Consider the following 14,640-nt stretch of genomic DNA (forward strand, 5'->3'; position numbering starts at 1 on the left):
GTGCTCCGGTTTCCTCCCACAAGCCAAAAGACTTGCAGGTTGATAGGTAAATTGGCCATTATAAATTGTCACTAGTATAGGTAGGTGGTAGGGAAATATAGGGACAGGTGGGGATGTTTGGTAGGAATATGGGATTAGTATAAATGGGTGGTTGATGGTCGGCACAGACTCGGTGGGCCGAAGGGCCTGTTTCAGTGCTGTATCTCTAATCTAATCTAAGGCAGAAGTTGAAATAACATAAACAATTAAAACAAATTGAAAGTATGTAGAATTTTTATCATAATGGAGAAATTTGACATTCCGCAAATACAGGATCAGTTTTTCAGGGCCTGCGAGGTGTTCAACAGAATTATGAACTTAGTCAGCCAATAAAAATCCAGTTACAGATGACATTTTTTCAAACAGTTTTTACAGTAAGATGAATAGCATAAAAGTGGAAGTTCTCATCAGTTCAATGATTTCTAATTAATGCAGTCCATGGGAATTTCAACAGCACACCCTATGGAGAAGTGTAGAATCATTGATAACAACTTCCGGATTTCTGTGTTTAACTGCGCAAGTGCTGTGACTCCAGAAGCTGCTGTCAGTTTCAGAGGAGTAACGATGGTGAACACTGACAGTTTCACCGCCATGGCCACCACAAACCCTGGGCCAGAAAGTTATTGGGTATCTGCAGAGGATTGATTACACTGTATAGATAGTAACACAAAAGCGGATCAGTCCATTTGGTAATGTAACACGGAGACCAGTGCAGGTAATTGAGGCCACAATAAAACCGGTTTTTGGCGATGTTCCTCTTGACGTGTCGGTTGCTGCCATATTTCAAATTCTTCAAAAGCTCAGAACCTCTTAAGTCAGAAATGCAGGACAGCCTCTGACAGTCGGTTGGACAGTAATACAACAGGCCCTTAAACCACCTTCACAACAACCAATCGGGTAAGCTTTCCCAGAATTCCTCTGTTAGGTTAATAAAATGGTTAACAAAATCTTGCAAAGGGAACACAGTATGATATATATACCCAGGCGATGTGATATATTTAGTAATAACTGAAGAAAATAGTCCTTTTTTTAATAATAAAAATAGGTTCTATTTGTTATCTTACAATATATTTCCATTTCTTTTGGTCCACTATGAGAGTTAAAGGGTTCAACACTTGTCGCAGGTATGTGCTGTTGTTAAGCCTTCACCTCCCACTTTGGGTCCCTACAAGGAACAACTCCTGCAGCCGCAGTCAACAACCCGCTCCACGTCTTCCACGAATGAGGAGCCATCTGTACATTGGAAGACATATTTCCGTCGTTTGCTACGCAGTGGCACACAGCATTCTCCATTGCCACAGCTCCCCTTGCATTCCAGTCGGGGCACTTTAACCGTGGTCTGGCACGAGGCATAGCCTTGTTGCTTGCGATAGACATCCCGGACCATTTCCTTTTGACAAAGGAGCTCTGCAAAATAAAAGAGAGAAGTCCACAGCTAGATTGCATTTGTGTAGATGGTTTGCTTCAACCAGGTAGGTTAGTGAGGACCAGGGGTCATAATCTCAAGTTATGTAAAGGCAAGACTAGGTTAGATATTAAGAGGTGGTTCCTTGCCAAGAGAATACCCGACCTGTGGAAAAAAGCTGTCGGCTTGGGCATTGACTGCCGATTTGCTGAATTTCTTCAAGTGAGAGCTGGATCTGTTTCTCAGATCAGATCAGACAAAAGGGTCTGTACTGCATAGAATTATCAGGCCCAGAGTGGTCTCCTGGACTAGTTTCGATCATCTAAGGGTTCGTAGAAGAATTTTCCAAATTTCAATCCCTGGGTTTTTTTGTCCGGTATTGCGCCTCTCCCAGGAGATTCCATGGCTTTCAGGTGGGATGGGGAGTTGCATATATTGTGATAAACAAGACCTGGACAGGTCGGATGGACCATTGGATCTCCTGTCTGCCATTTTTTGCAATTTTTATAAATAGGTGGCTTGTTCCAGTACCTTTTAGAGTCAAATTCAGTTATGGTGACATTTCTAATTGGATGTACAGATCACAACAACCCTGTCTTAACTGCAGCAATGATGGAACTGAGCACACAGTACTGCGGCAGGAATCCACTGCTCCTGTTAGACATTTTATACTTGCTTCAGAGCAGCAGGTCAGGATTTCCTGCTCAAGGTACATCAACTCCCTGGCCTAACTTGGTAGGATGGCTCAGGAAATTCTTCAAGAGCCACTCTGCTGGCTTTCCGCACCCCTGCCATGACTTCTGGCATCTTCTGGCAACAGATGGCAATTACCAACTATAGGCAGGCGTATGCTGTTTGCACCTTACCAATGCTGGACACAAGAGTTGCTAAGCATGGTGAAGACAGCATTTAAATTTAATCCCTAAACCCACATTTTTGGGGGAAGGGATTAAAGTAATCTTCACCCTCTTTGACTGCCCCAGAGGCTGTTGGCCATACCACACTATCAGAGAAAAACTGGCCAGGGTCTAGTGGGTGGAACTTCTGCCCTGTGAACATGATTCTGCTGGAGTAGAAGATCCCAGCCGCACTCTCCTACCTTTTTGCCTTTGAAGGGCCACTTTGGTTTACACCATGGAGTCTTGCAAGACACGTTTACAATTCGAATTTGCTTTTCTATTAATTTGCAACTATCTCATGTTTTGGATGCTAATTGATCTCGATCTAAGTTTACGATTTATTCACGAATGAGGGAACATTGGTAAATAAATCACAACAACCCTTTCCAAATGTGTGAGGCTATGGGATTCAAACAGAACCAACAAAGGAGTAAGAATCATGAGCCCAGATATAACCCTGGGCTTCATGAACTGGACTGCACAGGTTTAAGGGCAGTCATTTGGACACCCTTCATTTAGACTGATAGTTTTATTACATAGATCTTACAGCACTGAAAGTGTCCATTTGGCCCAACAGGTCCATGCTGCTGTTTAGGCTCAACAAGTCTCCTTTCATTTTACTTCATCACAACTTATGATTATATCCTTCTATTCCTTTCTCCCTCATAGAATGGTTACAGCACAGAAGGAGGCCATTCAGCCTGCGCCATGTATGTGCCAGCTCTCTAAGAGCTACCCAGCTAGTCCCACTCCCATGCCTTCTCCCCAAAGCCTGCAATTTTTTTTCTCCAGGATAATTATCTAATTCCCTTCTATTCTTATCCATCTTCCCCTTAAATGCATCTCTGTGATTCATCGCAACTACTCCATGTGGTAGCAAGTTCCATATTCTAACTACTCTTTGGTGACGAGGTTTCTCCTGAATTCTTTACTGGATTATCTTATAGATAACCCCTATTTCCAGTCTTGGAAACATCTTCTCTACATCTACCCTATCAAACCCATTCATAATTTTAAGGATCTCTATTAGGTCACCCCCTCAGCCTTCACTTTCCGAAAGCGAAGAAGGATGAGAGGTGACTTGATAGAGGGGTACAAGATGATGAGAGGCATAGATAGAGTGGATAGCCAGAGACTTTTTCCCAGGGTGGAAAGGGCTATCACCAGGGGGCATAATTTTAAGGTGATTGGAGGAAGGTTTCGGGGAGATGTCAGAGGTAGGTTCTTTACACAGAGAGTGGTGGGTGCGTGGAATGCGCTGCCAGTGGTGGTAGTAGAAGCAGATACATTAGGGGCATTTAAGCGACTCTTGGATAGGTACATGGATGATAGTAGAATGAAGGGTAGGTTGATCTTAGAGTAGGTTAAAGGTTCGGCACAACATCGTGGGCCGAAGGGCCTGTACTGTGCTGTACTGTTCTATGTTCTATTTTCTATTAAAAGATCCACAGACTCTTCAGTCTTTCATGATAGTTATAACCTCTTGGTTCCAGTACCATTCTTTACCAAAAGTAAATTTTGTACTTAGATACATGTAAAGGGATCTGGGCAAATTAAGATGGATCTTGAATATTTATATGGATACATACAAGACAAAGCTTGTAGAACAATGTCTGCTAGCAAAGATGGAAAAGATCATTAAGAATGGAGTAGTGCAAAACAATGTGAATTCAGTGACCCTGCACTCTCAATGGGCTATCATCCTTAAATGCAGTGTGGATCACAGGACTAGCACACCCCTTCAACTGTAGCTCCCCACTGGGAGTACGGCTCAGGCAATCTTTCCACTGTTGCCCTACCAATTATAAGACCCTCTTCCCTTAATTACCAGCTAGTTTACAGTCCAGTCAGTCAAGTTACAGTTAATATCACGAGATTTAGGGGTATATGTTTGCTGCCACTTTGTAAAAGTTAGCAGTAAAAAGCTGGCATTAATATAAAGTGGAGTTCAGGTCAATTCACCAGACAAGATGAGCAGCTTTAAAATTTGAGGCCATTTTCTTTCCTTACCTGTTTGGCAGGTTTCTCCTGTGAAGTTGGTATCACACTCGCAGTACGGCTCCCCCTGTCCAGAGATCTTACAGCGGCCATGGTCACATTTCAAACTCTGGCAGATGTCCATCAGCTGGCCCTTGTCACAGAGCCTGCCAACATAACTTTCCTTGCACACACAGCGGTACATGGAGTCAGATGCTACACACGTCCCATGAACGCACCTGGGAGAGGACACAAGGAAAGATACCAGTTGTGATCTGGAAAGCAAGGATCCCAGCAAAAATACCTGACAGCATTCTCACATCTAACTAAAACTGACCTAACCGAAGAATGACGAGACCACAATGTTAGTGAACTGGCATAAAATGTGTGTGTTGGAGATTCTCAATTATAAGCTGGTCAGTACATGGTGTATAGAGTGTAACTCTTCAAAAAGGGATATACAGTTGAACTATCCCAGTGAACACTTGATCAGTTAGCTTAATGTCAACAGTAGGAAAGATGCTAGAATCTTTGCTAAAAGATCAGATAACAAAACATCTAGAGATGAACATAATGAAAAAAGCATGGATTTTTAAAAGGTAGGTCATGTTTAAATGTTGAATTATTTAATGAAATAACAAAGTGTGGACAACAGCAGTGTAGTGGATGCAGTATATTCAGAAGACCTTTGATAAAGTGCCACATAAGAGATTCCTGGCAAAGGTCACAGCAGACAGAGCCAGGGGCCAGGCAGCAGAATGGATTTAAAGATGGCCAAAAAACAGAAAACTAAGGAGAGAAGTGAAGTTTCTCAGAATGGTAGGAAATGGGCAGTGGTGTCTCTCAAAGATCCATACTAAGACTATTGCTGTTCACCATTCACATAAATGATTTGGACTCAGAAATTGGAGGTATGGTGTTGAAATGTGATGATACCAAATTGGGTGTATAGCTCATAACGTGGAGGACTGTATTGAAATACAGGAAGACACAAACAAGATTTCAGAGTGGGTGGATAAATGGCAAAAAGAATTCCATATAGTGAGGTATGTGGTCATTTATTTTGATGGCAGGAATATGAAGGCCACTTATTACTTGGAAGGTAAGAAATTAAATGGGATGGATGAGAAAGAGTTTTGAGAATACAGATATATAAATCTCAAAGTAGCAACAAACATTGATAAGGCCATAAAGTATGCAAAGTGCTTAGTATTCTAGAGGAATAGAGTAGAAAAGTAATGTAATCTGTTAGACCAACTTAGAGCAAAGGTAATGTAGCCTGTTAGGCCAACTTAGAGCACTATGTGCAGTTCTGGTTGCTTATCTCTGTAATCTCCTCCAGCTCGACAGCACTACAGTGCTCCTCTAATTCTGGCCTCTTGAGCATCCTTGATTTGCATCACTCCGACACTGGCAGCTGTGCTTTCAGCACAAATTTTGTTTGATTACGCTCCTATGAAGCGCTTTGAGCCATTTCATTATGCTAAAGGCGTTACATAAATACAAGTTTATCTATTTTTATTTAGAGATACTACACTGAAACAGGCCCTTCGGCCCACCAAGTCTGTGCCGACCATCAACCACCCCTTTATACTAATCCTACACTAATCCCATTTTCCTACCACATCCCCACCCTCCCTATATTCCCCTACCACCTACCTACACTAGGGGCAATTTACAATGGCCAATTTACCTATCAACCTGCAAGTCTTTGGCTGTGGGAGGAAACCGGAGCACCCGGCGAAAACCCACGCAGACACGGGGAGAACTTGTAAACTCCGCACATGCAGTACCCAGAATTGAACCCGGGTCGCTGGAGCTGTGAGGCTGCGGTGCTAACCACTGCGCCACTGTGCCGCCCAGTTGTTTTGGTTACTACAAAATAAAAATTGAAGCATTGTAGAAAGTGCAGAAAAGATTACAAGAATGTTACCAGAACTGAGAGAATGCGACTATCAGGAAAGAACGAGCATGCCGAGACTCTTTTTCAAGAAAAGAGAATAGTCCTGTGTGATTTCTGCCAGTAGAATGGATGGCCAGGTGACTGTGTTATTTTCATCTTGAGATGGGCAGAAGTCTGCCCACAGCAGATGGCACTGTTGTCAATCAACTGGCTCGAGCAAAAAAAATTAACATACAATCCCCATCTGTTGGTCAAAGGTAGGACTGCAACATTTTATTGACAAAAAACTTGCTTCTGACTGTAGTGAGAGAAAGAATTTGAAGCAGCCTTACGTTAAGGCATGGGAATCCAGCATACAAGTTCATTTATTCCCTATTTTAATAGGGAATTTATCCAAATCATTGTGTTATGCTCACATAATAAAAGCAAAATACTGCGGATGCTGGAAATCTGAAACAAAAACAAGAAATGCTGGATTCACTCAGCAGGTCTGGCAGCATCTGTGGAAAGAGAAGCAGAGTTAACGTTTCGGGTCACTGACCCTTAAGGGTCACTGACCCGAAACGTTAACTCTGCTTCTCTTTCCACAGATGCTGCCAGACCTGCTGAGTGAATCCAGCATTTCTTGTTTTTGTTTGTGTTATGCTCACACCCCACACCACTTATGAAAATTCAACTCTTTGCACATCTGCGGTGGGTCCATAAAATCCTTTACTTACTTGTTGTTGGTACAGAGGTCACGGGTTTCCTGATCACACAGAGGCCCTGTCCAGCCAGCATGGCAGTCGCATGTAATGCTGGACTGATCGACGGAGCGGCACACGCCATGTTTGCAGATGTTGCATGACCTGCATCCTGGAGAGACACCCAGGGGCATCTGCGGTAAGCTCCTGAAGTCCTGCAGCTCATTGTTGATCCGCACGTCGTGAATGCAGCCGTGGAAGCCATTGAGATTCCGTTCAGGTCCCTGGCGGAGTCCTGCTACTCCTGAGACTGGGGGGATACCTTTAATGACAAACAATTGGCACAATCAAAGAAGAGGAACTGAAGTTACCATCTGATTGCTTTTTGAACCTGATGACAATTTCGATGTCAGCCTAGCTCATTGGGGAGCACTCTCACCTTTGAGGCAGAAAGTTGTGGGTATATGTCCCACATCAGAGATTGGAGCACATAATCCAGGCTGACACTTCAGTGCCGTACTTAGGGAGTTCTGCACTGCCGGAGGTGCATCTTTCAGATGAGATGTTAAACTGAGGCCCTGTCTGCTCTCTCAGGTGGACTTTTCCAAATAAAAGCAGGACAGTTGTCTTTGGTGCCCTGGCCAATATTTCTCCTTCATACCATCATCTTTTAAAACAGATTATCTGGTCATTATCTTTTTTCCTACATTACGACAATCACTGCACTTCAAAAGTACTCCATTGGCTCAAAAGCACTTTGGGAAGTCCTAAGGTCATGAATGGAGTAATATAAATGCAAGTTCTTCCTTTCTTGAACCAGACAGTCTAGTTTGGAGGTGGGTAGATGATAATTGGGCTATTTGTAAGCAGGGTGGAAAAGTGCTACTTTGAAAGCACAACTATAAAAAAGACTAAAGCATAAAATCGTGCAAATTTGAAAGACAGGCCAATTGCGCGAGTGCAAACAGTCCACTTTGCACTCGTGCAAATGTGAAATGGGCCCTTGTCGTGCTTGGTCACGTGAACAGGCTGTACAACTGGAAGGCTACGTGCAAGATATTGGTTGCTTTCCGGGAGCAGTACCGACTCCATTCTGATCCATAATGTGATAAAAAAGGCAAAGCAAAATTACAGCGATAAATGAGCAATGCGGTGGAAGAAACACCAGTACAGATCAGTTGTTTCTCTGTAGATTCTGTGAAAAAGAATGAAAGGTATGGATAAAAGTTAAAGAATCAGAAATGGCAAGTTATAAATATTGAGACCTGAGTTTAAAAATTTTCTGAACAGAAGCTAATGAGAACACACTGAGCAGTGAATGACAACACACTGAGCAGTGAATGAGGAGACACTGAGCAGTGAATGAGGAGACACTGAGCAGTGGATGACAACACACTGAGCAGTGAATGAGGAGACACTGAGCAGTGAATGAGGAGACACTGAGCAGTGAATGAGGAGACACCGAGCAGTGAATGAGGAGACACCGAGCAGTGAATGAGGAGACACCGAGCAGTGAACGAGGAGACACTGAGCAGTGGATGACAACACACTGAGCAGTGAATGAGGAGACACTGAGCAGTGAATGACAACACACTGAGCAGTGAATGAGGAGACACTGAGCAGTGAATGAGGAGACACTGAGCAGTGAATGACAACACACTGAGCAGTGAATGAGGAGACACTGAGCAGTGAATGAGGAGACACCGAGCAGTGAATGAGGAGACACCGAGCAGTGAATGAGGAGACACCGAGCAGTGAATGAGGAGACACCGAGCAGTGAATGAGGAGACACCGAGCAGTGAATGAGGAGACACTGAGCAGTGGATGACAACACACTGAGCAGTGAATGAGGAGACACTGAGCAGTGAATGACAACACACTGAGCAGTGAATGAGGAGACACTGAGCAGTGAATGAGGAGACACTGAGCAGTGAATGACAACACACTGAGCAGTGAATGAGGAGACACTGAGCAGTGAATGAGGAGACACTGAGCAGTGAATGAGGAGACACCGAGCAGTGAATGAGGAGACACCGAGCAGTGAATGAGGAGACACCGAGCAGTGAATGAGGAGACACCGAGCAGTGAATGAGGAGACACTGAGCAGTGGATGACAACACACTGAGCAGTGAATGAGGAGACACTGAGCAGTGAATGAGGAGACACTGAGCAGTGAATGAAAACACGCTGAGCAGTGAATGACAACACACTGAGCAGTGAATGACAACACACTGAGCAGTGAATGACAACACACTGAGCAGTGAATGAGGAGACACTGAGCAGTGAATGACAACACACTGAGCAGTGAATGACAACACACTGAGCAAAGAATGAGAACACACTGAGCAATGAATGAGAACACACTGAGCAATTAATGACAACACACTGAGCAATGAGTGAAAACACACTGAGCAAAGAATGAGAACACACTGAGCAATGAAAAAACACACGGAACAATGAAATAACACACTGAGGAATGAATGAGAACACACTGAGCAATGAAAAAACACACAGAGCAATGAATGAGAACACACTGAGCAATGAAAAAACACACGGAGCAACGAATGAGAACACACTGAGGAATGAATGAGAAGACACTGAGCAATGAAAGGGAACACACTGTGCAAAGAAAGGGAACACACTGAGCAATGAAAGGGAACACACTGAGCAATGAATGGGAACACACTGAGCAATGAATGGGAACACACTGAGCAATGAAGGAGAAGCCACTGAGCAAAGAGAAAACACATGGAGCTATCAAATAACACAATAACCAATGAAAAATCAGAGTGACCAATGAAAAAACACACTTAGCAATGTATGAGTACACAAGGAGCAATGCAAAAAACACACTGAGGAATAAATGAGAATACACTGAGCAATGAAAAAACGCACTGAGCAATGAATGAGAGCACACTGAGCAATGCAAAAAACACACTGAGGAATGAATGAGAACACACTGAGCAATGAAAGAGAACACACTGAGCAATGAATGAGAACACACAGAGCAATGAATGAGAACACACGGAGCAATGAATGAGAACATTCTGAGCAATGAATCAAAACACATAGAACATAGAACATAGAACATACAGCACAGAACAGGCCCTTCGGCCCACAATGTTGTGCCGATCCTTTGTCCTCTGTCAAGGACAATTTAATCTATACCCCATCATTCTCCTTTATCCATATACCTATCCAAAAGCCTTTTGAAAGTCCCTAAAGTTTCTGACTCAACAACTTCCCCGGGCAAGGCATTCCATGCCTCGACCACTCTCTGGGTAAAGAACCTTCCCCTGACATCCCCCTTATATCTCCCACCCTTCACCTTAAATTTATGACCCCTTGTAACGCTTTGCTCCACCCGGGGAAAAAGATTCTGACTGTCTACCCTATCTATTCCCCTGATCATCTTATAAACCTCTATCATGTCACCCCTCATCCTTCTCCTTTCTAATGAGAAGAGGCCTAGAATGTTCAGCCTTTCCTCGTAAGACTTATTCTCCATTCCAGGCAACATCCTGCTAAATCTCCTCTGCACCCTCTCCAAGGCTTCCACATCCTTCCTAAAATGAGGCGACCAGAACTGCACACAGTACTCCAAATGAGGCCTTACCAAGGTCCTGTACAGCTGCATCATCACCTCACGGCTCTTAAATTCAATCCCTCTGCTAATGAACGCTAACACCCCATATGCCTTCTTCACAGCCCTATCCACTTGAGTTGCAACTTTCAATGATCTATGCACATAGACCCCAAGGTCTCTCTGCTCCTCCACATGCCCAAGAACCCTACCGTTAACCCAGTATTTTGCATTCATGTTTGTCCTTCCAAAATGGACGACCTCACACTTTTCAGGGTTAAACTCCATCTGCCACTTTTCAGCCCAGCACTGCAACCTATCCAAGTCCCTTTGCAGACGACAATAGCCCTCCTCGGTATCCACAACTCCACCAACCTTTGTATCATCTGCAAATTTACTGACCCACCCTTCGACTTCCTCATCCAAGTCGTTAATAAAAATCACAAACAGGAGAGGACCCAGAACTGATCCCTGCGGCACGCCACTGGTAACTGGGCTCCAGGCTGAGTATTTACCATCTAAGACCACTCTCTGCCTTCTATCAGTTAGCCAATTCTTAATCCAACTGGCCACATTCCCCACTATCCCATGCCTCCTGACTTTCTCCATAAGTCTACCATGGGGGACCTTATCAAATGCCTTACTAAAATCCATGTACACCACATCCACTGGTTTACCCTCATCCACTTGCTTGGTCACCTGCTCAAAGAATTCAATCAGGCTTGTGAGGCAAGACCTACCCCTCACAAAACCGTGCTGACTGTCCCGAATCAAGCAGTGTCTTTCCAGATGCTCAGAAATCCTATCCCTCAGCACCTTTTCCATCAACTTGCCTACCACCGAAGTAAGACTAACTGGCCTGTAATTCCCAGGGTTGTTCCTATTCCCTTTCTTGAACAGACTGAACACACTGAACAATGAAAAACAACCGAAGCAAAGAAAAAACACACTGAACAATGAAATAACACACTGAGCAATGAATGTGAATGCACTGAGCAGTGAAAAAACATTTGAGCAATGAAGAAACACACTGAGGAAAGAAAACACACAATGAGCAATGAATAAGAAAAAACTGAGCAATGCAAAAAACACAGAGCAATGAATGAGAACACACTGAGCAATGCAAAAACACACTGAACAAGGAATGAGAACACACTGAGCTATGAAAAAACACAGAGGAATAAATGAGAACACACTAAGCAATGAAAAAAACACAAAGGAATGAATGAGAACACATTGATCAATGAATGAGAACACACTGAGCAGTGAAAGGGAACACACTGAGCAATGAATGAGAAGACACTGATCAAAGAGAAAACACACTGAGCAATGAAAGAGAACACACTGAGCAATGCAAAAAAGACAATGAGGAATGAATGAGAACACACTGAGCAATAAAATAACACACTGAGCAATGAATGAGAACACACTGAGCAATAAAATAACACACTGAGCAATGAATGAGAACACACTGAGCAATCAAAGGGAACACACTAAGCAATGAAAGGGAACACACTGAGCAATGAAAGGGAACACACTGAGCAATCAAAGGGAACACATTGTGCAATGAATGAGAACACACCGAGCAGTGAAAAAACATTTGAGCAATGAAGAAACACTGAGGAAAGAAAACACACAATGAGCAATGAATAAGAAAAAACTGAGCAATGAATGAGAACACAGGGAGCAATAAATGAGAACACAGTGAGCAATGAATGAGAACACAGTGAGCAATGAATGAGAACACACTGAGCAATGAATGAGAACACACTGAGCAATGAATGAGAACACACCGAGCAGTGAAAAAACATTTGGGCAATGTAGAAAAACACTGAGCAATGAAGAAACACACTGAACAATGAACGAGATCACACTGAGCAATGCAAAAAACACAGAGCAATGAATGAGAACACACTGAGCAACGAAAAAACACACTGAGCAATGAATGAGAACACACTGAGCAATGCAAAAACACACTGAACAATGCATGAGAACACACTGAGCAATGAATGAGAACACAATGAGCACTGAAAAAACACACTGAGCAATGAATGAGAACACACTGGGCAATGCAAAAACACACAGAACAATGAATGGGAACACACTGAGCAATGAATGAGAAGACACTGAGCAATGAAAAAACACCCTGAGCAATGCATGAGAACACACTGAGCAATGAATGAGAACACACTGAGCAACGAAAAAATACACTGAGCAATGAATGAGAACACACTGAGCAATGCAAAAACACACTGAACAATGCATGAGAACACACTGAGCAATGAATGAGAACACACTGAGCAATGAAAAAAGACACTGAGCAATGAATGAGATCACACTGAGCAAAGAATGAGAACACACTGAGCAATGCAAAAAAGACAATGAGGAATGAATGAGAACACACCGAGCAATAAAATAACACACTGAGTAATGAATGAGAACACACTGAGCAATGAAAAAACACACTGAGCAATGAATGAGAAATCACACTGAGCAATGAAAAAACACACTGAGCAATGAAAGGGAACACACTGAGCAATCAAAGGGAACACACTGAGCAATGAAAGGGAGCACACTGAGCAATGAAAGGGAACACACTGAGCAATGAAAGGGAACACACTGAGCAATGAAAGGGAACACACTGTGCAATGAAAGGGAACACACTGAGCAATGAAAGGGAACACACTGAGCAATGAAAGGGAACACAGTGAGCAATGAATGAGAACACACTGAGCAATGAATGAGAACACACTGAGCAATGAAAGGGAACACAGTGAGCAATGAATGGGAACACACTGAGCATTGAAAGAGAACACACTGTGCAAAGAAAGGGAACACACTGAGCAATGAAAGGGAACACACTGAGCAATGAATGGGAACACACTGAGCAATGAATGAGAAGACACTGAGCAATGAAAAAACACCCTGAGCAATGAATGAGAACACACTGAGCAATGAAAAAACACAGAGGAATGAATGAGAACACACTGAGCAATGAATGAGAACACACTGAGCAATGAAAAAAGTCACTGTGCAATGAATGAGATCACACTGAGCAATGAAAAAAACACCCAGGAATGAATGAGAACACACTGAGCAATGAAAGGGAACACACTGAGCAATGAATGAGAAGACACTGATCAAAGAGAAAACACACTGAGCAATGAAAAAAACACCCAGGAATGAATGAGAACACACTGAGCAATGAATGAGAACACACTGATCAATGAATAAGAACACACTGAGCAATGCAAAAAAGACAATGAGGAATGAATGAGAACACACTGAGCAATGAATGAGAAAACACTGAAAAATGAAAAATCACACTGAGCAATGAATGAGAACACACTGAGCAATCAAAGGGAACACACTGAGCAATGAAAGGGAACACACTGAGCAATGAAAGGGAACACACTGAGCAATGAAAGGGAACACACTGAGAAATCAAAGGGAACACACTGAGCAATGAAAGGGAACACATTGAGCAATGAAAGAGAACACAGTGAGCAATGAAAGGGAACACATTGAGCAATGAAAGGGAACACACTGAGCAATGAAAGAGAACACAGTGAGCAATGAAAGGGAACACACTGAGCAATGAAAGGGAACACACTGAGCAATGAAAGGGAACACACTGAGCAATGAATGAGAACACACTGAGCAATGAATGAGGCCACACTGTGCAAAGAAAGGGAACACACTGAGCAATGAAAGGGAACACACTGAGCAATGAAAGGGAACACACTGAGCAATGAAAGGGAACACACTGAGCAATGAAAAGGGAACACACTGAGCAATGAAAAGGAACATACTGAGCAATGAAGGAGAAGCCACTGAGCAAAGAAAAAACACACTGAGCAATGAATGAGAACACACTGAGCAATGAAAAAACACAGAGGAATGAATGAGAACACACTGAGCAATGAATGAGAACACACTGAGCAATGAAAAAAGACACTGTGCAATGAATGAGATCACACTGAGCAATGAAAAAAACACCCAGGAATGAATGAGAACACACTGAGCAATGAAAGGGAACACACTGAGCAATGAATGAGAAGACACTGATCAAAGAGAAAACACACTGAGCAATGAAAAAAACACCCAGGAATGAATGAGAACACACTGAGCAATGAATGAGAACACACTGA

At 43.0% G+C, this 14,640-nt stretch overlaps 1 protein-coding gene across 2 annotated transcripts in view; it reads right to left on the reverse strand.

The window, feature by feature from the left end:
* Positions 1–255: 255 nt before the first annotated feature.
* Positions 256–14,640, reverse strand: part of LOC137375798 (slit homolog 3 protein-like) — a 909,976-nt gene continuing 895,591 nt past the window's right edge. For both annotated transcript variants that reach the window (XM_068043263.1, XM_068043262.1), the window contains 3 exons: positions 6,943–7,228; positions 4,354–4,559; positions 256–1,446 (listed from right to left, as the gene is read on the reverse strand). In XM_068043263.1, the coding sequence (XP_067899364.1) occupies positions 1,205–1,446; positions 4,354–4,559; positions 6,943–7,228 (734 nt within the window). In that variant the 3' untranslated portion in view covers positions 256–1,204. The remainder of the gene's footprint in view (positions 1,447–4,353; positions 4,560–6,942; positions 7,229–14,640) is intronic.

Source organism: Heterodontus francisci, chromosome 12 (assembly GCF_036365525.1).
Source record: "Heterodontus francisci isolate sHetFra1 chromosome 12, sHetFra1.hap1, whole genome shotgun sequence".
In the NCBI taxonomy this organism is placed as follows: domain Eukaryota; kingdom Metazoa; phylum Chordata; class Chondrichthyes; order Heterodontiformes; family Heterodontidae; genus Heterodontus; species Heterodontus francisci.